At 36.3% G+C, this 17,941-nt stretch overlaps 1 protein-coding gene across 2 annotated transcripts in view; it reads right to left on the bottom strand.

The window, feature by feature from the left end:
• The window catches only part of IRAG1 (inositol 1,4,5-triphosphate receptor associated 1), a 42,470-nt gene extending 27,945 nt beyond the window's left edge, over positions 1-14,525 (bottom strand). For both annotated transcript variants that reach the window (XM_009982427.2, XM_086613014.1), the window contains exons 1-3: positions 14,457-14,525; positions 7,946-8,046; positions 5,129-5,199 (exon numbers count right to left, since the gene is read on the bottom strand). In XM_009982427.2, coding sequence (XP_009980729.2) covers positions 5,129-5,199; positions 7,946-8,046; positions 14,457-14,525 — 241 coding nt within the window. The remainder of the gene's footprint in view (positions 1-5,128; positions 5,200-7,945; positions 8,047-14,456) is intronic.
• Positions 14,526-17,941: the final 3,416 nt, after the last annotated feature.

Genomic DNA, 17,941 nt, shown 5'->3' with positions numbered 1-17,941 from the left:
AAGCCTGAGAATTATAAAGCTGTTTCAAAAAGCAAATCAATCTCTACCATGTGGTGGAGCTCTGAGAATTTGTCAAAGGAATTGCAAATCCCATGAGAATATCCAATGGTTAAAGAAGGCATTGTTAGAGACTGCTTTTCCTCATACCCACTTCTGTTGATATGTTAGATTTGTGACCCAGGAGAATGCATGGACCACAAACTGAAACCCACTGCCTTACACTTAGACCTTTAAATAAATGCGTTGTTTTCTAAGCAATTTTTAGTAAGCTGCAGTAAGAACCCATTAATCCCTGGCTTCTAAATTGGTCAAAACCACTAAACCTTGAGAATTAATTTTTACACTTCTCCAGGTTATGATTAAGCCAAGAATGTAGCCTGTTGTCAGAAAGGCCCTTTCTATGTGCGTTGGTATGAATGGCTTCTATAAGCACCTAGACTTGTATGGAGAAACAGTTACCTGAAAACAACAGGCCAGAGGAAGGAAACATCCATGCTGACAAGGTAGTGTGTGCAAGGTGTTCATGGGTTGATAAACTCTGCAGACTAGTAAACTTGTTGGATCTGCAAGAACTGATAAACAGATCACCAAGAGTCTGCTCAATCTGTACAAGGCCACCAGCACACACTATCATCAACAACAGCCTGCAGGTCAGACATTGATTCTCAGGTAACTATGAGAAAATTTGTGACTGTGTGAGTTAACTAACTGCATGAGTGAATAAGTAACTGTGTTGTCTGAAGAGTTATCTAGTATTAATAACAACTTGATCGTATTAACAACAGCTTAGTGAATGTGTTCTAAGAAATACCAGTTGTGACTGTCTCTCTCCCCAGCCTGATGCCTCTGTTACGGAAGATGTAATTTATAACACCGTTTGGCAATAGGAACAACTTACTAAAGAACAGCTTAGGTGAGGGTAATCAGGTAATCCAAGAAAAATATTTTTAAATTCAAAAAGAGCCATTACAGAACAATCAGTCTTCAGACAAGCTAAGGACATAAGTAAGCAGTAAAACCTCAAGGGTTTTGGTTTGTGGGTGTGGGGCTGTGTGTTTGGGTTTCTCTGTAGTGAGATTTTTTTTGGGAGGTGGGGCAGGGAGGGGTTGTTTTGTTTTTCATTCCATACATTTAGTTCAATTTCAAGGCTGTCAGCATGCCCATAGATTGGACATTCTTAAAGCAATCTATTTTTAATGAAATACCTGTTCTGATTTACAATAAGGTTTGTGTGTTGAAAGTTGGAGAGAAGGACCTCATATGGCACATTCCTTGGGCCAGCAAAAGAAGAGTTGCAAGGCACAGTAATGTCTATCTTCCTTAACCAGGTAAATTTTCCTCACTATACACAACGTCTTTGCCTTTTTGTATTTGCCTTGCCTTCTGCCTCCTCACTGCTTCCATTTCCTTTCCCCTTTGCTGCCATTTCCTCTTTCTCCTTTTTTCCTCTGAATTCCCTTTAGTTTCTCCTGCAGTGTCTCATCTCAGCACCTGCTTACAAATGACAAACGTTCAAAGAATCACTTGTTAACTATTTCAGGTCTACAAGTTCATGATTTTATACACACCCATGAAATTACATTTCTTCCAGGGAAGTTAGACCTCCAACAGGAGACTTTTTGTAACAGATTTAATTAGAAAATACCTAGCTTAGAAAAATCAACATCTTAGGTCATCTAGTCCAATCTGTTCAAAGCAGAATGAGTGGTGAAATCAGACCAGATTGCTGATCTTTCAAGACAATCTGCTCTTGAAAAACCTTGAAGGATGGAGATGCAAAACCTCTCTGGGCACATTGTTCTAGTGCTTGGCTCTACAGTGAGTGAACGGTTCTTTATATCCACTTAGAGCTTCATTTGTTTCAAATTACATCCTTTGCCTCTTGTCCTCCTGCCATGGGCCTGGATCTGTTTTCTTTATAATCTTCTCATTGGTATTGAAACATTGCATTCGGTTTCCCCTAAAGCCATCTCTTTTCCAGGCTAAATTAGGCCAGCTCCTTGAGCCTTCCCTCACAGGGCAAGTGTTTCAGACTCTGGACCATCTTTCTGGCCCTCCATTGGGCTCACTCCCATTTAACAACACCCTTCTTTTATTGGAGGTCCCAAAACCAGATGTGGTTTTCTAGATGCAGTCTAATGAGTGCTAAGCAAAAGGGAATGAACACTTTCCTTGATCTACTGGCTAAGTGTCTATTAGTACAGTCCATGACGCTGTTAGCCCTCTGCTGCAAGGGTGTGCTGCTGGTTCATGTTCAACATGCTGCCTACCAAGGCCTCCGGGCCTTTTTCAGCAGATCAGCTTTCCAGACATCCAATCCCCAGCCTGCACCTACTGCAAGGGGTTATTACTTCCCAGACATAGGACTCTGAATTTCTCTTTACTGAATTTCACGAGGTTCCTACTGGCTCATTCCTCCAGCCTGTCTAGGTCTCTTTGAATTACAGCATGGCCCTCAAGTATATATTAATTAATCTCTCTCAATTTGATTTCATCTGCTAATTTGATGAGAGTGCACTCCATCCTCCTCCAGGTCATCGATAAAGATCGAAAGCAAAACTTATTTTCTTGAGTGTGTTCCAAGACACAGCCAAAGGCTGTGAACCTCTCCTTTCGCTAACGTCCAACCAACCAGTCACTCCCCTCAGAGCCGAAGTATCCAACCAATATTTCACCTGTCCAGTTGTCCACCCATCCAGATCATAAAGTCCTAATTTGGATTGTAGATTTGGGGGAGGGTGTGAGAGAGAGCAGCTCTTGCTGCTGCATCTCTGAATATGGAGGGATAATCATTCTTCTGTGTAAGTCTGATCTCTGATAAGTATAGTTCCATAAGTTTATTTAGTTTCCACAAGTTTAGTTACCTCTAAAATCAACTGCTGGCAAGCAGGACAGATTTTAAATTTTCCAAGTCCCCTTAAGTGGATCTGAGCCGATTTACATGGATCTTATCTCCATCTTAGTTTTATAGGACATATAAAGGAAGTTTCTCTTTGAATGCAAGCAGCCAAAACCCACATTTTACTCAAGAATTTAAAGGACTAATCACAAAACTGGAGCAAATACACAAGAAGTTACAATTCTTCGAAGTCTCCAAACAATCTTTCAGTGGGCTGCCTCTCAACTACGTTTTTATAGGTGTACTGACACAACCGAGTACCCAGTTATGAAAGTATCAGAATCACAAACTAGAAAGGATTAATTCTGACTTTTATGGATATGAATAGTTAACATCTTCTCTCTGCATGGCTGAGAAGCTAACTCTAGTGCAATAGTGAAAATACTACGTACATAAAATATTTTATTATTTTATTAAGAAAAGGCCATGTTAAGGATGTTCTGCTAAATTTAAAAATCTCTAGTTCTCTATTTGTGTGAAAATAACCCAGGATCCCACAGGTACAAAATTATTTTTGTATTTTGTAGTGTCACAAATATAAATTAATTCCAGCAAAATAACATTCATAAATCAAAAAAAGGAGAAATTAAATGTGTAATAATATATTAAATACTGCCAGAAAGGGTTCTGACCTCTCAGTTTTGACCAGTAGAAAGAAAAAAAAAAAGGTATATACACCATTAATAGCAAAGAAAGTTAGGGTTACTTTCAGAAGTACAAATTATTTTTTTTCCCTCATGCTATACCTCCTATACAAGAGAAAGTAGAAACATGCCTATAATTTAGGGAAAGTAGTCTTAGCTGTAGCCATTTTCAACCCTAGAGATGCATGACCTGCTATCATCAGCAGATCAGTGCTTCTTATAAGAAATATTTGCTGAGACTGCCAGGAATCTCTTCGCTATTGGAAAACTCAGAAATGCCCCATGAAACCCCATGCTTATGTTCAATATATTGATCAAAACAACTCCACACATCTGAGTTTCTTAATCAAAACATGTAAAAAGAACTTATTAACCAGAGTCCTTAACACAATGTCAATTAATAAAAGCAATCTGAGTTAATAAAACAGAATTTTATTCTGAATATTTTGAGTATCAGAAAGGTAGCAGGGCTCTGATTTTGCTGGTGCTTTAGTAAAGACAAAAAAGATACATATGCATCTGTTTCAAGATGCCAAAGAACTAGGTTCCTTAGTTATAGCAGAAAGGATGCTTCCCTTTAAAAGCCTCTGGGAGTATTGGAATAGTCACCTGATAAGCTTGGTTTTAAGTCTGTCACAAAATCAGTGTGCCATGATCACACAAGTCCATGACTTTACAGCATAAAGCAGTGATAATTGGCTCAAATTAAGTTAATGGCTTGGAGAAAGTAACGTCATTGTACAGACAAAAATTTTTAAAATTTATTCTACCTTTCTGATTCCTCCCTCTGCCTTCTCCCCTCCCCTCCATTTTGGCAGGAGGTCTCATATGCCTATTCCTTCATCCTTTACATGCAATAGCATAAACATTCTATCAACTCTGTACAAATACTACTTTGCAGGAAATACATAAATGGAGACAAGTAACAATCCAAATGCAAACATACCAAGACTAAGAACTGATGGGAGCTTTGCCACTGACTTAACAGGATAAGCATTTATCTCTGTAGTACTCACAAACCCGCATTCACACCATTAGTCCTCTTAAATAACAATTTACTCCACAGGCAACCCCCAGAAAACTAACAGAACCAATTATGTAGCAAGAGACCTATTAGAAAGTGAAGAAACTAAGAAAATTCCCTTGGATAGCTTGTTTTCTTTTAAAGTTTAATCTGATACGATAGCCAAACTAAGTAACTTGAGACTCAAGGGTCTATTAAGCTCCTTGTTACAAAAATTCCAGTTGTTCAAAAGTAATAAAACCAGTATTACTGAACAGTATTTTGCGTACAACAAGAATTTTAAGCATCTGTACCTCCAGCCTTCTAAAATGTTAAGCCAGGATCTAACAAGTTTAAGAAACTAACAATATGCATATTTCCCTGGGTCTGTCTGCATGCAATCCACTTATGATCATAAACTCAGGATCACAATTCAACATGCTAGCAGTATTCCCTGCGCAAGCATTACAGACTGTATGCACAGGAAAAAAGCTATAGTCAATACAGTCAGACTCTATATCACGTTTGCATATCATGTTTGCAGAGAAAACATCCTAGCTAAAATGAATAATCACTTCTTACCAACAGAAGTCAATGAACTTGTTGAATTTCTAGTGGCACGGTTAGAATGCCTCCTATGAGGACTACGAGGCCTAGAGAGAAAAATGAACAAACAAAAATTATGAGAGTATGCCACCAAAAAAAAGGTTTACTTCTCTATAAAAATACAACATTAAAAAGAAAGCATTTTCTTTGATGAAAAAATGAAAACAAAAAGGTTTTATTTCAATTCCTCTCATCTCCAAACAACTAGAAAATGAAGGAAGATTGCAGAAAGGAGAATTACAGAAATTGCGCTCACAAAGGATTTCTGGACATTTGCTGATAACCTCATACACTGTGAACTTTGATTTCTCAGAAAAACTACATTTCTTTAGTTTGTTATCATGAATTAAAACTCATGTAAATATGGTAAATTGAAAAAAAAAACAACAGTTTTTGTAAATTGCTAGTGCTTCCTTAACTAAGTTTTATGACTGAAATGATTTCTTAGGCTGTCACATTGACACTCCCATATAGCAATATGGGAACTTTCTACATTGAAAACCAGGTGAAAGTCTCAAACGACTGCAGAAAATTAAATGCTGATCCAGCTAACAATGTTGCTTTTAAAGGCCTGCATTGTCATTTTGACTTCTAAATAATCTTGATGTTAGGAGAACTACACTTTAAAAATATAAGGAAATTATAGTATAGATTTATGATCAATACTTTCTGATTAGATTTTTCCCATATTTTAAGTCTAATGGCAGGCCAATAAATTAAAATCCCAGGTCAAGAAATATGCTTTATTAGAAGACTGAAAATAACCTTAATTCAACTCAAAATTGAATTGAAGTGTTCGACTTCAAACAAGATTATTATTTCCATTCAACAGCTTACTTTCCCATATACTTAACCTCAAGGTGGTATTCTTGCCCTGTCTACCTGAACGGGCCCAAACATCTGCTTCAAACTCACTGTACTGTAGTATTCAAGCTAGACATTTAAGTTGTCCAACTCAGAAACATTATCTACTTGAATTCTCAGCTGATACGTATTTTGTTTCACAAGATCAGGAATGTGGTTCTATCCCATTTTCCACAAGCCACAGAAGTTTCTTTTGCAGCATCATCAAAACAGGAAGGAGGACTGAACAGATACAAAGGAGGAAGGGAAAGAAGAGAGCTGGAAAAGAAGCCTACACTTGTCACATCTGTTTTTTAGATAGAAAAAAAAAGTCCACTAACTCAATTTCCAGTGCTATCAACTCAGGACTTTAAAAGAACTGAGCATACCTTCATTGGCTGTAGAAGAAAATTTTAAAGATTGTGGCTAATAATATAATGATATTCTAGTATCTCAGAATATTATCTTATGAAACAAAGTTAGCCAGCAATGCCAGACTACGAACAATTTTTATAAGGAAAAAAACCAACATACAGTAACAGTAGCTTCACTAGCATCACCTTTAAGTTCTATAAAACAGTATGTGTTTTAAGTCAATACCAAGATACTATGCACAAGATTAGAAGGTTTATTCTGAAAGACCTATGTAATATGCTAAATCTGTCAAAAGAAGATATAAGTATAAAAATACATAAAATACTTGCAAAAGCTATTAGTAAAAATTGCAAAGTATATTTATGATCATAAGCCTTCCTTGGAAATTTTCTGCCCTCACAAATAATCTGTATTATACAAACTGTCATACATTGCAAGTCCATCTTTTGCCAAAAACCTTCCTTCCTCTTTAAACACACTTTAGTAATTTAAGGATCATGGAAACAGAAAGTTCTTAAAAACAACATAGTTTGTTGCTGCATTTTCCTTTCAATAGAAGAAAAATTACAACAGATTGCAAATATTATGGCTGCAGTATCTATTTTCAGCATGATACGAAGAATATTGCAATAAGCTTTTAATATAGCTAGTTCTTTAATTCAAGAAAGAGACAGACAACACAGGCTTTGTACATAAGATGGACCCATTTGCAAGAGTCAACACTGGTGACTGAGCATACCTTGAGGAACTTGCATCTTTAGTATTTAAAAAAACAGTATTTTTTTAAAGTCTTAACAAGGATTAATTTCCTAACTCTACATCAGTCTACAAATTTCTTATTAGTTTAGTGGAAATGTTTATATGATTAAAGGCATCACTACTGGTGTACATACATAATTACCAGACCAGAATTAGGGATTTAGCTACTGAATTGAAAAATTTCCAACGGAGGGCTACTTCAGAAAACACAAAAATGCTCACTTGTACTTGCTTTGGTCTCAGTTGCTCATTGACTAGGTCTAAGTAAAGGTTAAAATTTGGACAGAAGGACAGTATCGCACATTGCCATGCACAGAACATGAGGAATCCAACTGTCAGTCATCCTTGCAGTAGGCATAGGATTGTAGCACATGCATGCACACCACTGTACATCTACAAAAGGTTTTAACCAAGCAATTTTCTCCTCACCAGGTCATATTTTATTTGCTAGCAAAAGGATGGACTTTAAAAGGTATAGCTTTTAGTCTAAGTTATGTAAAACTTTAATTTACATTTTTGTTTTAGTTTCAAATTATGCTATTATGGAAGATAAGAAAGTTCATGTAAATTTAAAGTATGCTGAGTCAGGCTGGCAGGCTGAGTATTATATGAAACTTTACTCTTTTGGTACCAGTTATGTTCCTGTCCCCAACCCGCTTCCCTGCATCCAAAAAATCATCATCAAAATGCAAAGACAATATGATCAAATTACAATAGAGATACAATACAATACACATTTCAAGCAGTATTTTAGAAACCTAGCTCCTGGAATTGCTGTACAATTTATGCATAGATTGGTAATGTATTGCACAGTACCTGTTAACCAGGTTTTTATCAATTTCTACGTCTGGCGTAACAGCATTCTCTGGAAGAACAATAGAAGGCGTACTGCATGTTGTCCCTTCAACAGTAGTGTCCTGAATGGTTTGTGACAAATATAAAAAAATAGTTAAATAGAAATTCAAAACACTGAATATTGACACTCTGTGGAAAATAATGTGTATTGCTCAATTTAGAGAAAATGACTGAACTAAGAATTAGCTCTTATTTGGTAAAACAAATCTGAATTAGAGGCCTACACTTGAATTGCTAAAAGAGATGATGGAGACCTGGAATATCTGTTTCCATTACAAATTTTTAATGCATGCAAGCTAAATTCAATAAGCATGGAACTAATGAGAAAGCTTTAAAATGGTAGACAAAGGGATTTTTTAAATAGCAAAGCATTCCTGTACTGAAGTATACGTACAACACTTAGTGAACTTATGAGCCAAATGCAAGAGTGAAAGCAGGTATGTATAACAGGGCTAACTTAGGCACACAAAACCTCCAAACGGTACTAGACTGCAATAAAAGCTTGAATAAATGCAGTGTTAAGTGTATACATGTTATCCAAAACCGTAGAAAATAATTATAAGGTTATCTTTTTAGTGTTCTACTAAGTTTTCCCTCCCATTAATTGGAAAAAGATATTTTTTAAAAATATAACTGCAATATTTAAGAAGACAATATAATTTTTAAGTGACAAAAGAAACTGGCACTGAATATCAATGTATGTCTGCCTTCTTAAATATAATTTGTCCTGAGAACTTAACTCCACACCTTCTACCACAATGACACCAATCAGCTGAAGAGAAGGAATCTGTTTCCTGTGAGATATCCCACATGGAGATGCATCAAGGTGGAATGAAAAACTGGATTTCTCTCTAGTCAATAAAAAATTACTTGTACCCTGTGTACTACACTCAGATTCACAAAAACAAACAAAAAAACAAACACAAAACAAAACAAAATCAACCCCTGTACTGTTGAAAGGCTACATAAGCAATCTGGTGGTTACGGTCAGTCAAGAGTTTGAAAAAAGTGATCCTCAAAATCATGCAGAGTGGGGGAAAGTGCAGGCACCTGTTAGAAGCTGCAATATTTATTTTAGAGTTCAATCATGAGATAAGTAGAACATAACATAGCAGTATGAGTATTTGTAGCTGGAGAGAAAGCTTCCCAAAAGTGGCAGGGGACTGTCATCAATCACTTTCTAAAATGTAAAGAATAATTTGTAAATTCTCAAATTGTAACTGCTTCTTGAAACTACATCTCAAAGTTCATAAGAAATTTTTACTTCAGTTGGCATAGGATTATAGAATAGAATTAGACTAGACTAGAATATTCCAGCTGGAAGGGACCTACAACGATTATCTAGTCCAACTGCCTGACCACTTCACAGCTGACCAAAAGTTACAGCATGTTATTACGGGCATTATTCAAATGCCTCAAACACTGACAGGCTTGGGGCATTGACCACCTCTCTAGGAAGTGATGCTTCTGAATATTCTGAAAGAGCATGTTTGCTATCCATGGCACAAAGCCAATCACATTCAACTGTTATAAACTTCATTTTGCTTTTACTGAAATGGCATTTGCTGCCAATTTTCTTGCTCCTTTTAAGAATGTTTACCTACTAGAGGTTGACACAAGTGCCATGAATTCAGAATAGCATTTACTCTAGTAATATTCACTAAATAGGCAGGTGAAAAGAAGCTGTTATAAAAGCACTAATTTAGGCATTTACAGAATGAAGCACATAACAGCTCACAGTTTAACAAGTCCACATTTTAGAATAGAGAAATGAAACCTTTTCAATTATTTGAAACAAAGGCCATCAATGAATAATTGTTTCAGTGGTCTACTGCCACTTGAAGAACTAAGCTCAGTCATGAGGTTTGTTACAATAAACAAGCAGTCAAGAGTATAAATTGAAATGGAAGCTAACAGTTACATGACTGCTAGTATCTATCAGATACAAGAGAACTCCTTTCAACGTCTCTCCAGTGCTGCATTTTTCCTTGTTGAAACACTGTTTTCTGATCAATTCACAGAACTCTAGAGGCATTTTGAAAATTGTATAATATTAAAGTATATAGCATAACCTCCTCTCAAATGTAATAAAATATGCTGTTATTTGGACAACTGATTTATAATTCTTGATTCTGTTGTAAATAGCTTTTTATTTTTACTACAATAAATAGATTCCTTGCAGCTCCACACTTCTATACTCATAATTCCCATATGACGTGCCTTGGCAAGTTTACATTGTCAATCACAGGACAGCAGGATGGGAAAACATACCAAGAAAATAATAAGATTTAAGTTTAAGAAAAATATCCTTGTAATATTGGAAATGTTAGAATGTAAAAGCATGATATACTATGTGATTCAAGCGCAACTTGTGCAAGTTCATTCAAGTGCACACAATTGACACTGTATGATTCTAGTTCAAAAGCAATTTTAGTTGTATTCTTGAAAATGTTGCCAAGTGACAATGTATTTTGATTAACAGTCAATGACAAAAATTTAGGTGACTGCCCTGCTTGTAGGACAAAGCAGCTGAGTACATATGCACATTTTTTATACTAATCTCATGATTGCCAAAGAGTAAGAGCTTTTGAATTATGTAGCATCAGCCTTAAAGTCATTCAAGTCCATTTAGAACTCTAAACACAGCTCATTAAAAAGAAAAAAAAAAAAAAAAAAAAAAAAAAAAAAAGGGAAAAAGGCTGTAGCCAAGGCTAGGTCAGGTCAGGTAGAATACATTCATCTTGGTCAGCACCTATAGCAGTTCAGCTTCTGCACAGGTGAAAACTCATGCCTCCTATGTCCAAACATATTGTATATTTGTATAGGAGAGGGTCAAGAAGAGCTACAGCATGAAGCTCTTTGCAGGGCCAGCCGGCTTGAATCAAAAGAAATCTTTATACCCTGAAGAGTACTCAGGCTGCTATATGCAGATCTTGGAAGAGAAGCTTTAACAGGAAGCTTAAGCTGTCTCACAGTTGTACATCTGCCACAAGATGATATAGAAGTTTTCCATCACCCTCACGTTGCCTGCCTGTAATGGCCTTCTCTGTGTCAGCTTCCAGACAAGTCTGCTCTTCAGCTATTCCCAACAGCTGCCTCATCTCCTAGTATCAGCGACTGCCGCTATCAGGTCTTTGTTTCCTTTTTGTCCAAAGCCCTTGTCCCACAAAAACAGGGTTAAAACTGACTCCAGCTCTATGGCTCAAGTGGGAACTGACTCATACGCTCTACAAGGATGATCATGTGCCATTGCAGGAGGATTGTTCAGGGCTGAGAGGGTGGCACATGCAGTTTGGTCCACAACAGAAGAGCTAAGAGGCTCAGGGATACTCAGGGTGGACAGAATCTGCAGACATTCTGACCATTAAGCTCTACCAAGCCCTCACTAAGCATACAGAAAATACCTTTTTAGAAGCTTTATTATCCAGCCAAATTTGGATGGATTTGAACAGTAATTGGAGAAAAAAAAAATAAAAAAATCTGTGCTAAAAGAGCTACCCTGCCAGGACAGTCAGATGATAAAGCTTTACTGTATACCACCTGAATTCTTTAAAGCACTGGGGAAAAAAAAAAAAAAATCCTCTGCCACCTGGCAGTATTCTTATAAATTAATTAAAAGTCTGGACTGAATTTTAGAACAAATTTGGCCTGAAACAGACACTTACTTGAAGGCCTCAGAAAGTTATGCATCTCAGAGAGCAGTCTTTTAAGTGAGATGGAGGTTTAAACAAGCTTAATTTTAGATATCTAAGTGAAGTGCTAATCTTAGAGTTTAGCAAGTAACATAATGAAATTCAATCATAACTGCATCTAGTTGAAACAGACAGGAGAACAAAGTAAACATGAGACAAACAGATAATATGCAGTGATTTGATAAAGTATAATACAAATTTAAATAGGCATAATTAAAAAAAAGAAATGCAGAAGCTTGAATGACGGAAAAATCAGTGTATGAGAAATATTATGAACATGAGAGACTTTTCCTCAGCAGTCAGAAGAGCTAGTAAATAGAGTTCAAGATATAAAGAGAGGAGAAAGCTGGAAAAAGAAATAGGGATTTTTGATTTAAAAAGAGGGAAAGATGGCAGCTCATAACCAACCCTGAAAGTACAGGCAGGTTTATAGGCCACTATAAATCTTAACATAACCAGTAAGGATCTAATTTTCTTTGCTGCAGGTATGCATTACACATATAGAAACTACATTTTTAATACTAAAAACCTGAAATCAGTTTTTAACAGTATCAGTGAAAGCATAATATACTATTATTCCATGTGAAATAAACCAATTAAACAAAAATATGGAAATTACTAAAATGACATCTGACTATGAAGTTCTATGATTTATGGTAGGAAAAATGGTTCTGTAGAAGACAATTCTGAAATGTTCAATACTTACTGTAACAAGACAGCACACAAACTAAGAGTTCAACTACATACTCTTAATTCAGACAACATTTCAAACAAAGGGGTAAAGTTCTTTGAGTTAGGCTAACTACTCTCACACCTGTGTTAATGGGAATTTCTCATCTACTTCCCTCAGAAACACAGAGCTAATGAGTACTTTGATTAACATTGTTTACAGTTGGTCAGCATGGTTTACATAGGCTGCTGTAAGAAATATTGAAATGGAAACCCATTTTTGTTTTCTCAAAAAGAATTGAGAAATATAACTCAGGTCTTCCCATCATGTGACAAGATATTTGAAGTAAGCTAGAAACTACAGGTGACGTAAGGTTCATTTTCTTTTTCTGAGAACTGTTTTGTCAATGTCTGTGCATTTGTGCATGAGGGGAAACGGTGGGGAAAGCATCTCCTGAAACAGAATGAGGAAATCGTTAGACATCAGACTTGGAAAGTTTTATTCAAAGGCAGAAGACAAGTCCACCAGTTGTTAGTTCCTTCTGATACCCTCTCCTTGCTCACAAGTCTTGTCTCACAATAAGCTATTTTATTCATTGCATAGTCATGCTGCAGAACTTGGACTACAGCAAGACCCAAGAGCGATAACAGGTATGAACAAGAATAAACTCTCACAACATTGGCTAGTTGCAATCCTTAACTTAAAGTAGGCTCACGAGCAGTGTGTGGTTAAAATCCTTCCACTGTTACTTTGTGCCTAAAATAAAAATTTATCTAAAAGAAAGCATTTTGCACAGTTAACTGATTCATGAACTATCACACTACCATAGTTCATTTAAGACCTACCTCTAAAAGGCCTGTTTAATCAATCAAAAAACTGTAAATTTTTTTTTTTTTTTAAAGATTAAGTGGTTGGAATCTTCGTTTTCTCCCATTTCACAAGCACATTCAACACTCAGGATTGGATCCATTGATGTCTGCTAGCTTTTCAGATTTTTTTTCTCTTTGAGTATGTTTTACCCAGCAAGTCTTTTGTACTAAATACTCCTCACATGGGTGAGTTAAAAAATAATTAAAACTTCTTGACCAAATATATGTTCGCAGCTAATAGTCTGATGAACTTGCATCCATCTGGGGTGTTTATCTTAAGCCAGGAAACTAACACTCAGCACAACGTGCAATTTAGATGGAATGCATGACAAATCAGTGTAGGGTTCACTGCTGACAATGTTTTCCAACAATGTTAAAGTAGCGGATGTTTTCACCTAAAGTGTGGAATACAGTGTCCTCAAAGTCCAGTGGCAGTGATACATTTTAACTGAGGACATGCCAAATTATAAATTCTCTCTTCTTTAAGGATCAACTGGATAACCTGTGATTTTGTAAACATAGTAAGGTTCTTTACTTCAGCTAAACCTTCAAAAGCCTTCCACCTTATTAGAACATAAATTACTTCCTATCAGTGGTATAAATTACTCAAAATGAAGAAGTATCATCTAATTGATTTTTTAAAATTTATCTGCAAGTAAAACATGTAAAAACATGTAGACGCCACAAATTTGAGTAGCAAATGATGATGTGTCTGGGGAGCACCCACCTGCTCTGTATAGTTCCAGGATATGTTCAGCTACTGCTGTGGCAAAAAAAGCACTGAGAAGACCAAAAAGCACCTTTCCATCTTTCACACACATATAAATTGCATAGGCATCTTCTATATCTGTAAAGGCAACACTAGATGTCTCAAGACTACTGTGAAGCACAAGCCTAAGTTCTCTTCTCAAAGGTTAAAGTTTTCAGTAATAACATCACAACGGACATCTTTGGACAGCTTTCATATAAATGGTTCAGAACAGACAGACATATAAGCCTCCAGATCAAGTTGATAAACAAGTGCTTGAGCTACTTCAGTTCTCATTCCTTAGTCTGTAAAATATTTGAAGAATTCTAAGAATATCAACTGAAAGATCATTCATAGCTTCATCCATTAATCAAAACACACTAATACATAGCAATGATAAGATTTTATTTTATGAATTCCTAAATATACACAAACATATTTCGGTCTCAGGTTTCCAAGAAGCATCAGAAACCACCTTCTTAAGAGTGCTTACTTTGGCTGGAGGAGAACTGTTGTGTTGTGCCTCTTTTGATTGTCCCTTGTCTTCAGGTAAGGTTGGCATGGTGGACAGCGTGAAGCACGTGGAACTGCAATGTGGACTAACAGGACCATGCACTGCTGAGAATATCTGTTTCAAGTTAGCCTGAAGGCATAAGCGCTGAGAGGCCTTGTGATCCGCAGGCTGTGTTAGACGCCAAAAATACAAATCAAATCCATTTAAAACTCTATGCTCTAACACTGAGATCACTCTACAATAACAAACAGTATTAAGGTTTAAAATTAAAACCGCTATCTTATGTTTTATTAACTAAGCTTTGAAGGTCAAGTATAACTTAGTAAATGCACTCAAAGCGGGCAACCTTCTGTTCTTGGTGCTATTTCCATCTCTTTCCTCCATTTTACAGATTTTCTTTTGTCACTATGACTGTTTTGGCTGTGACCAAACTCCTCTCTCTAAAAATCCTTGAAGAGGGAAACAGCATCCTGGATATCTATAATATACCTTTTTAGTAACTAACAAAATCCTCATGCTACAGAGTGTGATCTCAGATCTTAAAGAAAGAGAAAACTGGAAACTCAGATGGTGGCACTCTTCCTTTGAGCAAGAGCAAGGCCAAGGTGAATTGTGCAAAGACTTGGTGTACATCTGCACAAGACAACACTGTGCAAGACACTTCCAAAGCAAAACAGCAGTAATGCCCTAATAAAAAAAAAATAAAATCACTGCCTATTAACTAAGTAAATACTTGTTATTAGTATCAGGGAGAGTTACGGCCTTCACAAGGATATAGCATTAAAGCCAGCAAAAGTACAGCAGTCTGAAGATGAGAAATGTTAAGTACTAATCCTTACAGCTACAGAATATGGATTACAAAACTTACTATGACACCTACCGGATAGTTAAGGAACAGTCCTCACAAATGAATCACTCGACTCCTTGGTGGTGCCTACAGATGACAGACAATGCAGTTATCAGAGACAATCTGGTACACGCTGTCTGTCGGGACTAATAAGGGCTAACTATATTCTCTTTACAGGTAACTCACAGCTGTGTATAGAACAGATCTATACACTCAAACGATAATACAACAACCTCAGTAGTGTGCCAAGGAGATAAATATACCCAACAAGCATAAGTTCAACCTCCAAAAACGTGTCTTCTCCCAAATCTGAATTCCTATTCTCATCTCAATTCTTTCACTCGTCTGGAAATCAAGACAGACGAACAAAGAGGTTGAGGTGGGGAGATGATCTGAAGGTCAAGATCCTTACCAGCATTTTAAGATTAACCTCCTACAGTTTCCCTTTCATTTCAGGGAAAGGCAAAGAAATGTATTCAGAAGCATGTCGGTTTATTGAGGCTGACAATTAAAATTGTCAAAATAATTGTGTTGATTTGGAAAAAAAAAAAACCCCACACAGAAAAACCCTCCAAAACCATTCACAGGAAACACTGAAGCAGCCTCAGTAGCAACAAGTTCCTCATCTCAGCTTTCACAGAAAAAGTTCTGTGTTGTAAAATCTACATAATGTGTAAAAACTTGGGACTACAGAAGCAGCTAAGACCCATGCTTTTATTGGATTTATTTCACATTATATTGAAAACCTAATTTTCTCTTTCACTAGAAGAGGAATACAAGGCCACCTCACATGAAATTTAATGCAGAACTAATAAGTTTTAAAAATTATCTCTACACAAGTATTACTGTGTTCAGAAAAAATAATTATTTCATGGAAGTTCTTTGATAAAGACAATGGAAAAGATGCAGCATATGTGACATCATTATGAAGACCAAGACAAAGACTTTTTTTTGAACAGTGAGAGTAATTTTTTTCAGAGCAGTATATGCTGTAGGAACAGCATGTTTCATGCTTATGCAGACATTTAGAACCTGTTACAGGTGAATTTCTAGCTCTACTGCAGTAAGTGGAAGCTAATGTTTGCATCATGATTTTACCCATCTCTGACTTCAAAAAGAGAAGAGGCTTTCTATGAATAAAAAGCAGATTGCAGATTTTAAAAAGTTTCTTAAGGCAAAATATCTTTAAAGTCCCTGATATGATGGAAAACAGACATTTATGATTACACATATTTTAGTAAACCCACAGAGATTAGGCAGATAGCAGTAGCATTAAACATCTGTATGTTTCAACAATTAAGTATTTTTTGTACCAAAAACCAGTCACCAACTATTAACAACATATGAAGATGAGACAGAAGAGAGGTAACTAAAAAAAGTGACATGGACTTGCTTTTCATCTCTGTAACAGAATCCTGGCATCCTATGCAATTTCTGAGTTTGCAAGAACTCAAACTCAAACAAACACAAAACAGAGAAGATAGATATAAATTTGGCTGTTTATCTAATCTCTCTTAGTGTTTGCCTTATGAATTTACAATGGTTCTGATAGGCTCAGCTCAACAGAACGCTGGGCCTGAAAAATCAGGAATCTTTCAAGTCATGGCCAAAGCATATTTGCAGTCCTACATGGAGTTGTATAAGCTATTGCATCAAAGTGGTTTATTCCTGGTCTTAGCTGAGTTCCTAGTACATATTAAACTTAAAAAGTAATGCAAGTCATATTGAAACAAGAAAGAGCTATTAAGCACATCGAGTTTCAGTTCATTTTTCAGATTTAAAAAGAAAAAAACTTTAAAAGAACAACAACAACAAAAAAGATCAGCAGGCTTGTCTAAGAATAGAAAGGGACAAATCCCGAGCTGTGTTGTCTTAGAGATGCAGCACAGAAAGTACAGCCAAGGAAGAACCGAGGGTAGAAAGATGAATTCATGCCACCTTAACAACCCTCAGATTTGGAATGGATTGAGTTCAGTCCATCTCTGACACAATTGGAACCTTACCCTGACTTCCTTACAGAGCTATCTTGTAAATAGGAAAAAGCTTCAAATCTTTGTTGTGCTGATCAGTAGGTAAATTTCTCTTTCTGACTTTCCATTTTTTCTGAATATCTCTCCAGAGAACCTCAGTGCCAAGGACTGTATTGGAACAACAAAAGCTTGCATATAATTATTCATATTCTGAGGCTTCTTAAAACAAATGCAGTCTTTGCACACCTTGACTGCACTGCTGCAGTCCTCTAAGGTGCCAAAGTAAGGGCTACTTATTGATATTTCAAGAAAAAAAAATATAAAGACATAGCTAATTCATAAGCTGTATGTTTTAGAACTCCTAAATTATTATTTATTCAATCTAAAGCTTATTTTAACCTGTGCAGTGTTCTTAAAATCAGTAGTCCAGAGCCTTTAAAGACTTTATGATGCTTAACCAGCACAAACATCACATCTTATAAATCCCAATGAATATAACCAATGGAGCCACCATCTTGCCCCATACTGTGAAGGCATTCTGCCATTTTCTGTATCAACTACTGCCTTCTGATGCTAGTAGGAAAGGTGAAGGCTTAAAAATAATGGAACCTTAAGATACTAGTAAATAAATGTTGTTCTTCCATCAC

This window comes from Tauraco erythrolophus, chromosome 6 (genome assembly GCF_009769465.1).
Source record: "Tauraco erythrolophus isolate bTauEry1 chromosome 6, bTauEry1.pri, whole genome shotgun sequence".
Lineage (NCBI taxonomy): Eukaryota > Metazoa > Chordata > Aves > Musophagiformes > Musophagidae > Tauraco > Tauraco erythrolophus.
This window is presented reverse-complemented; position numbering and strand designations above follow the sequence as displayed.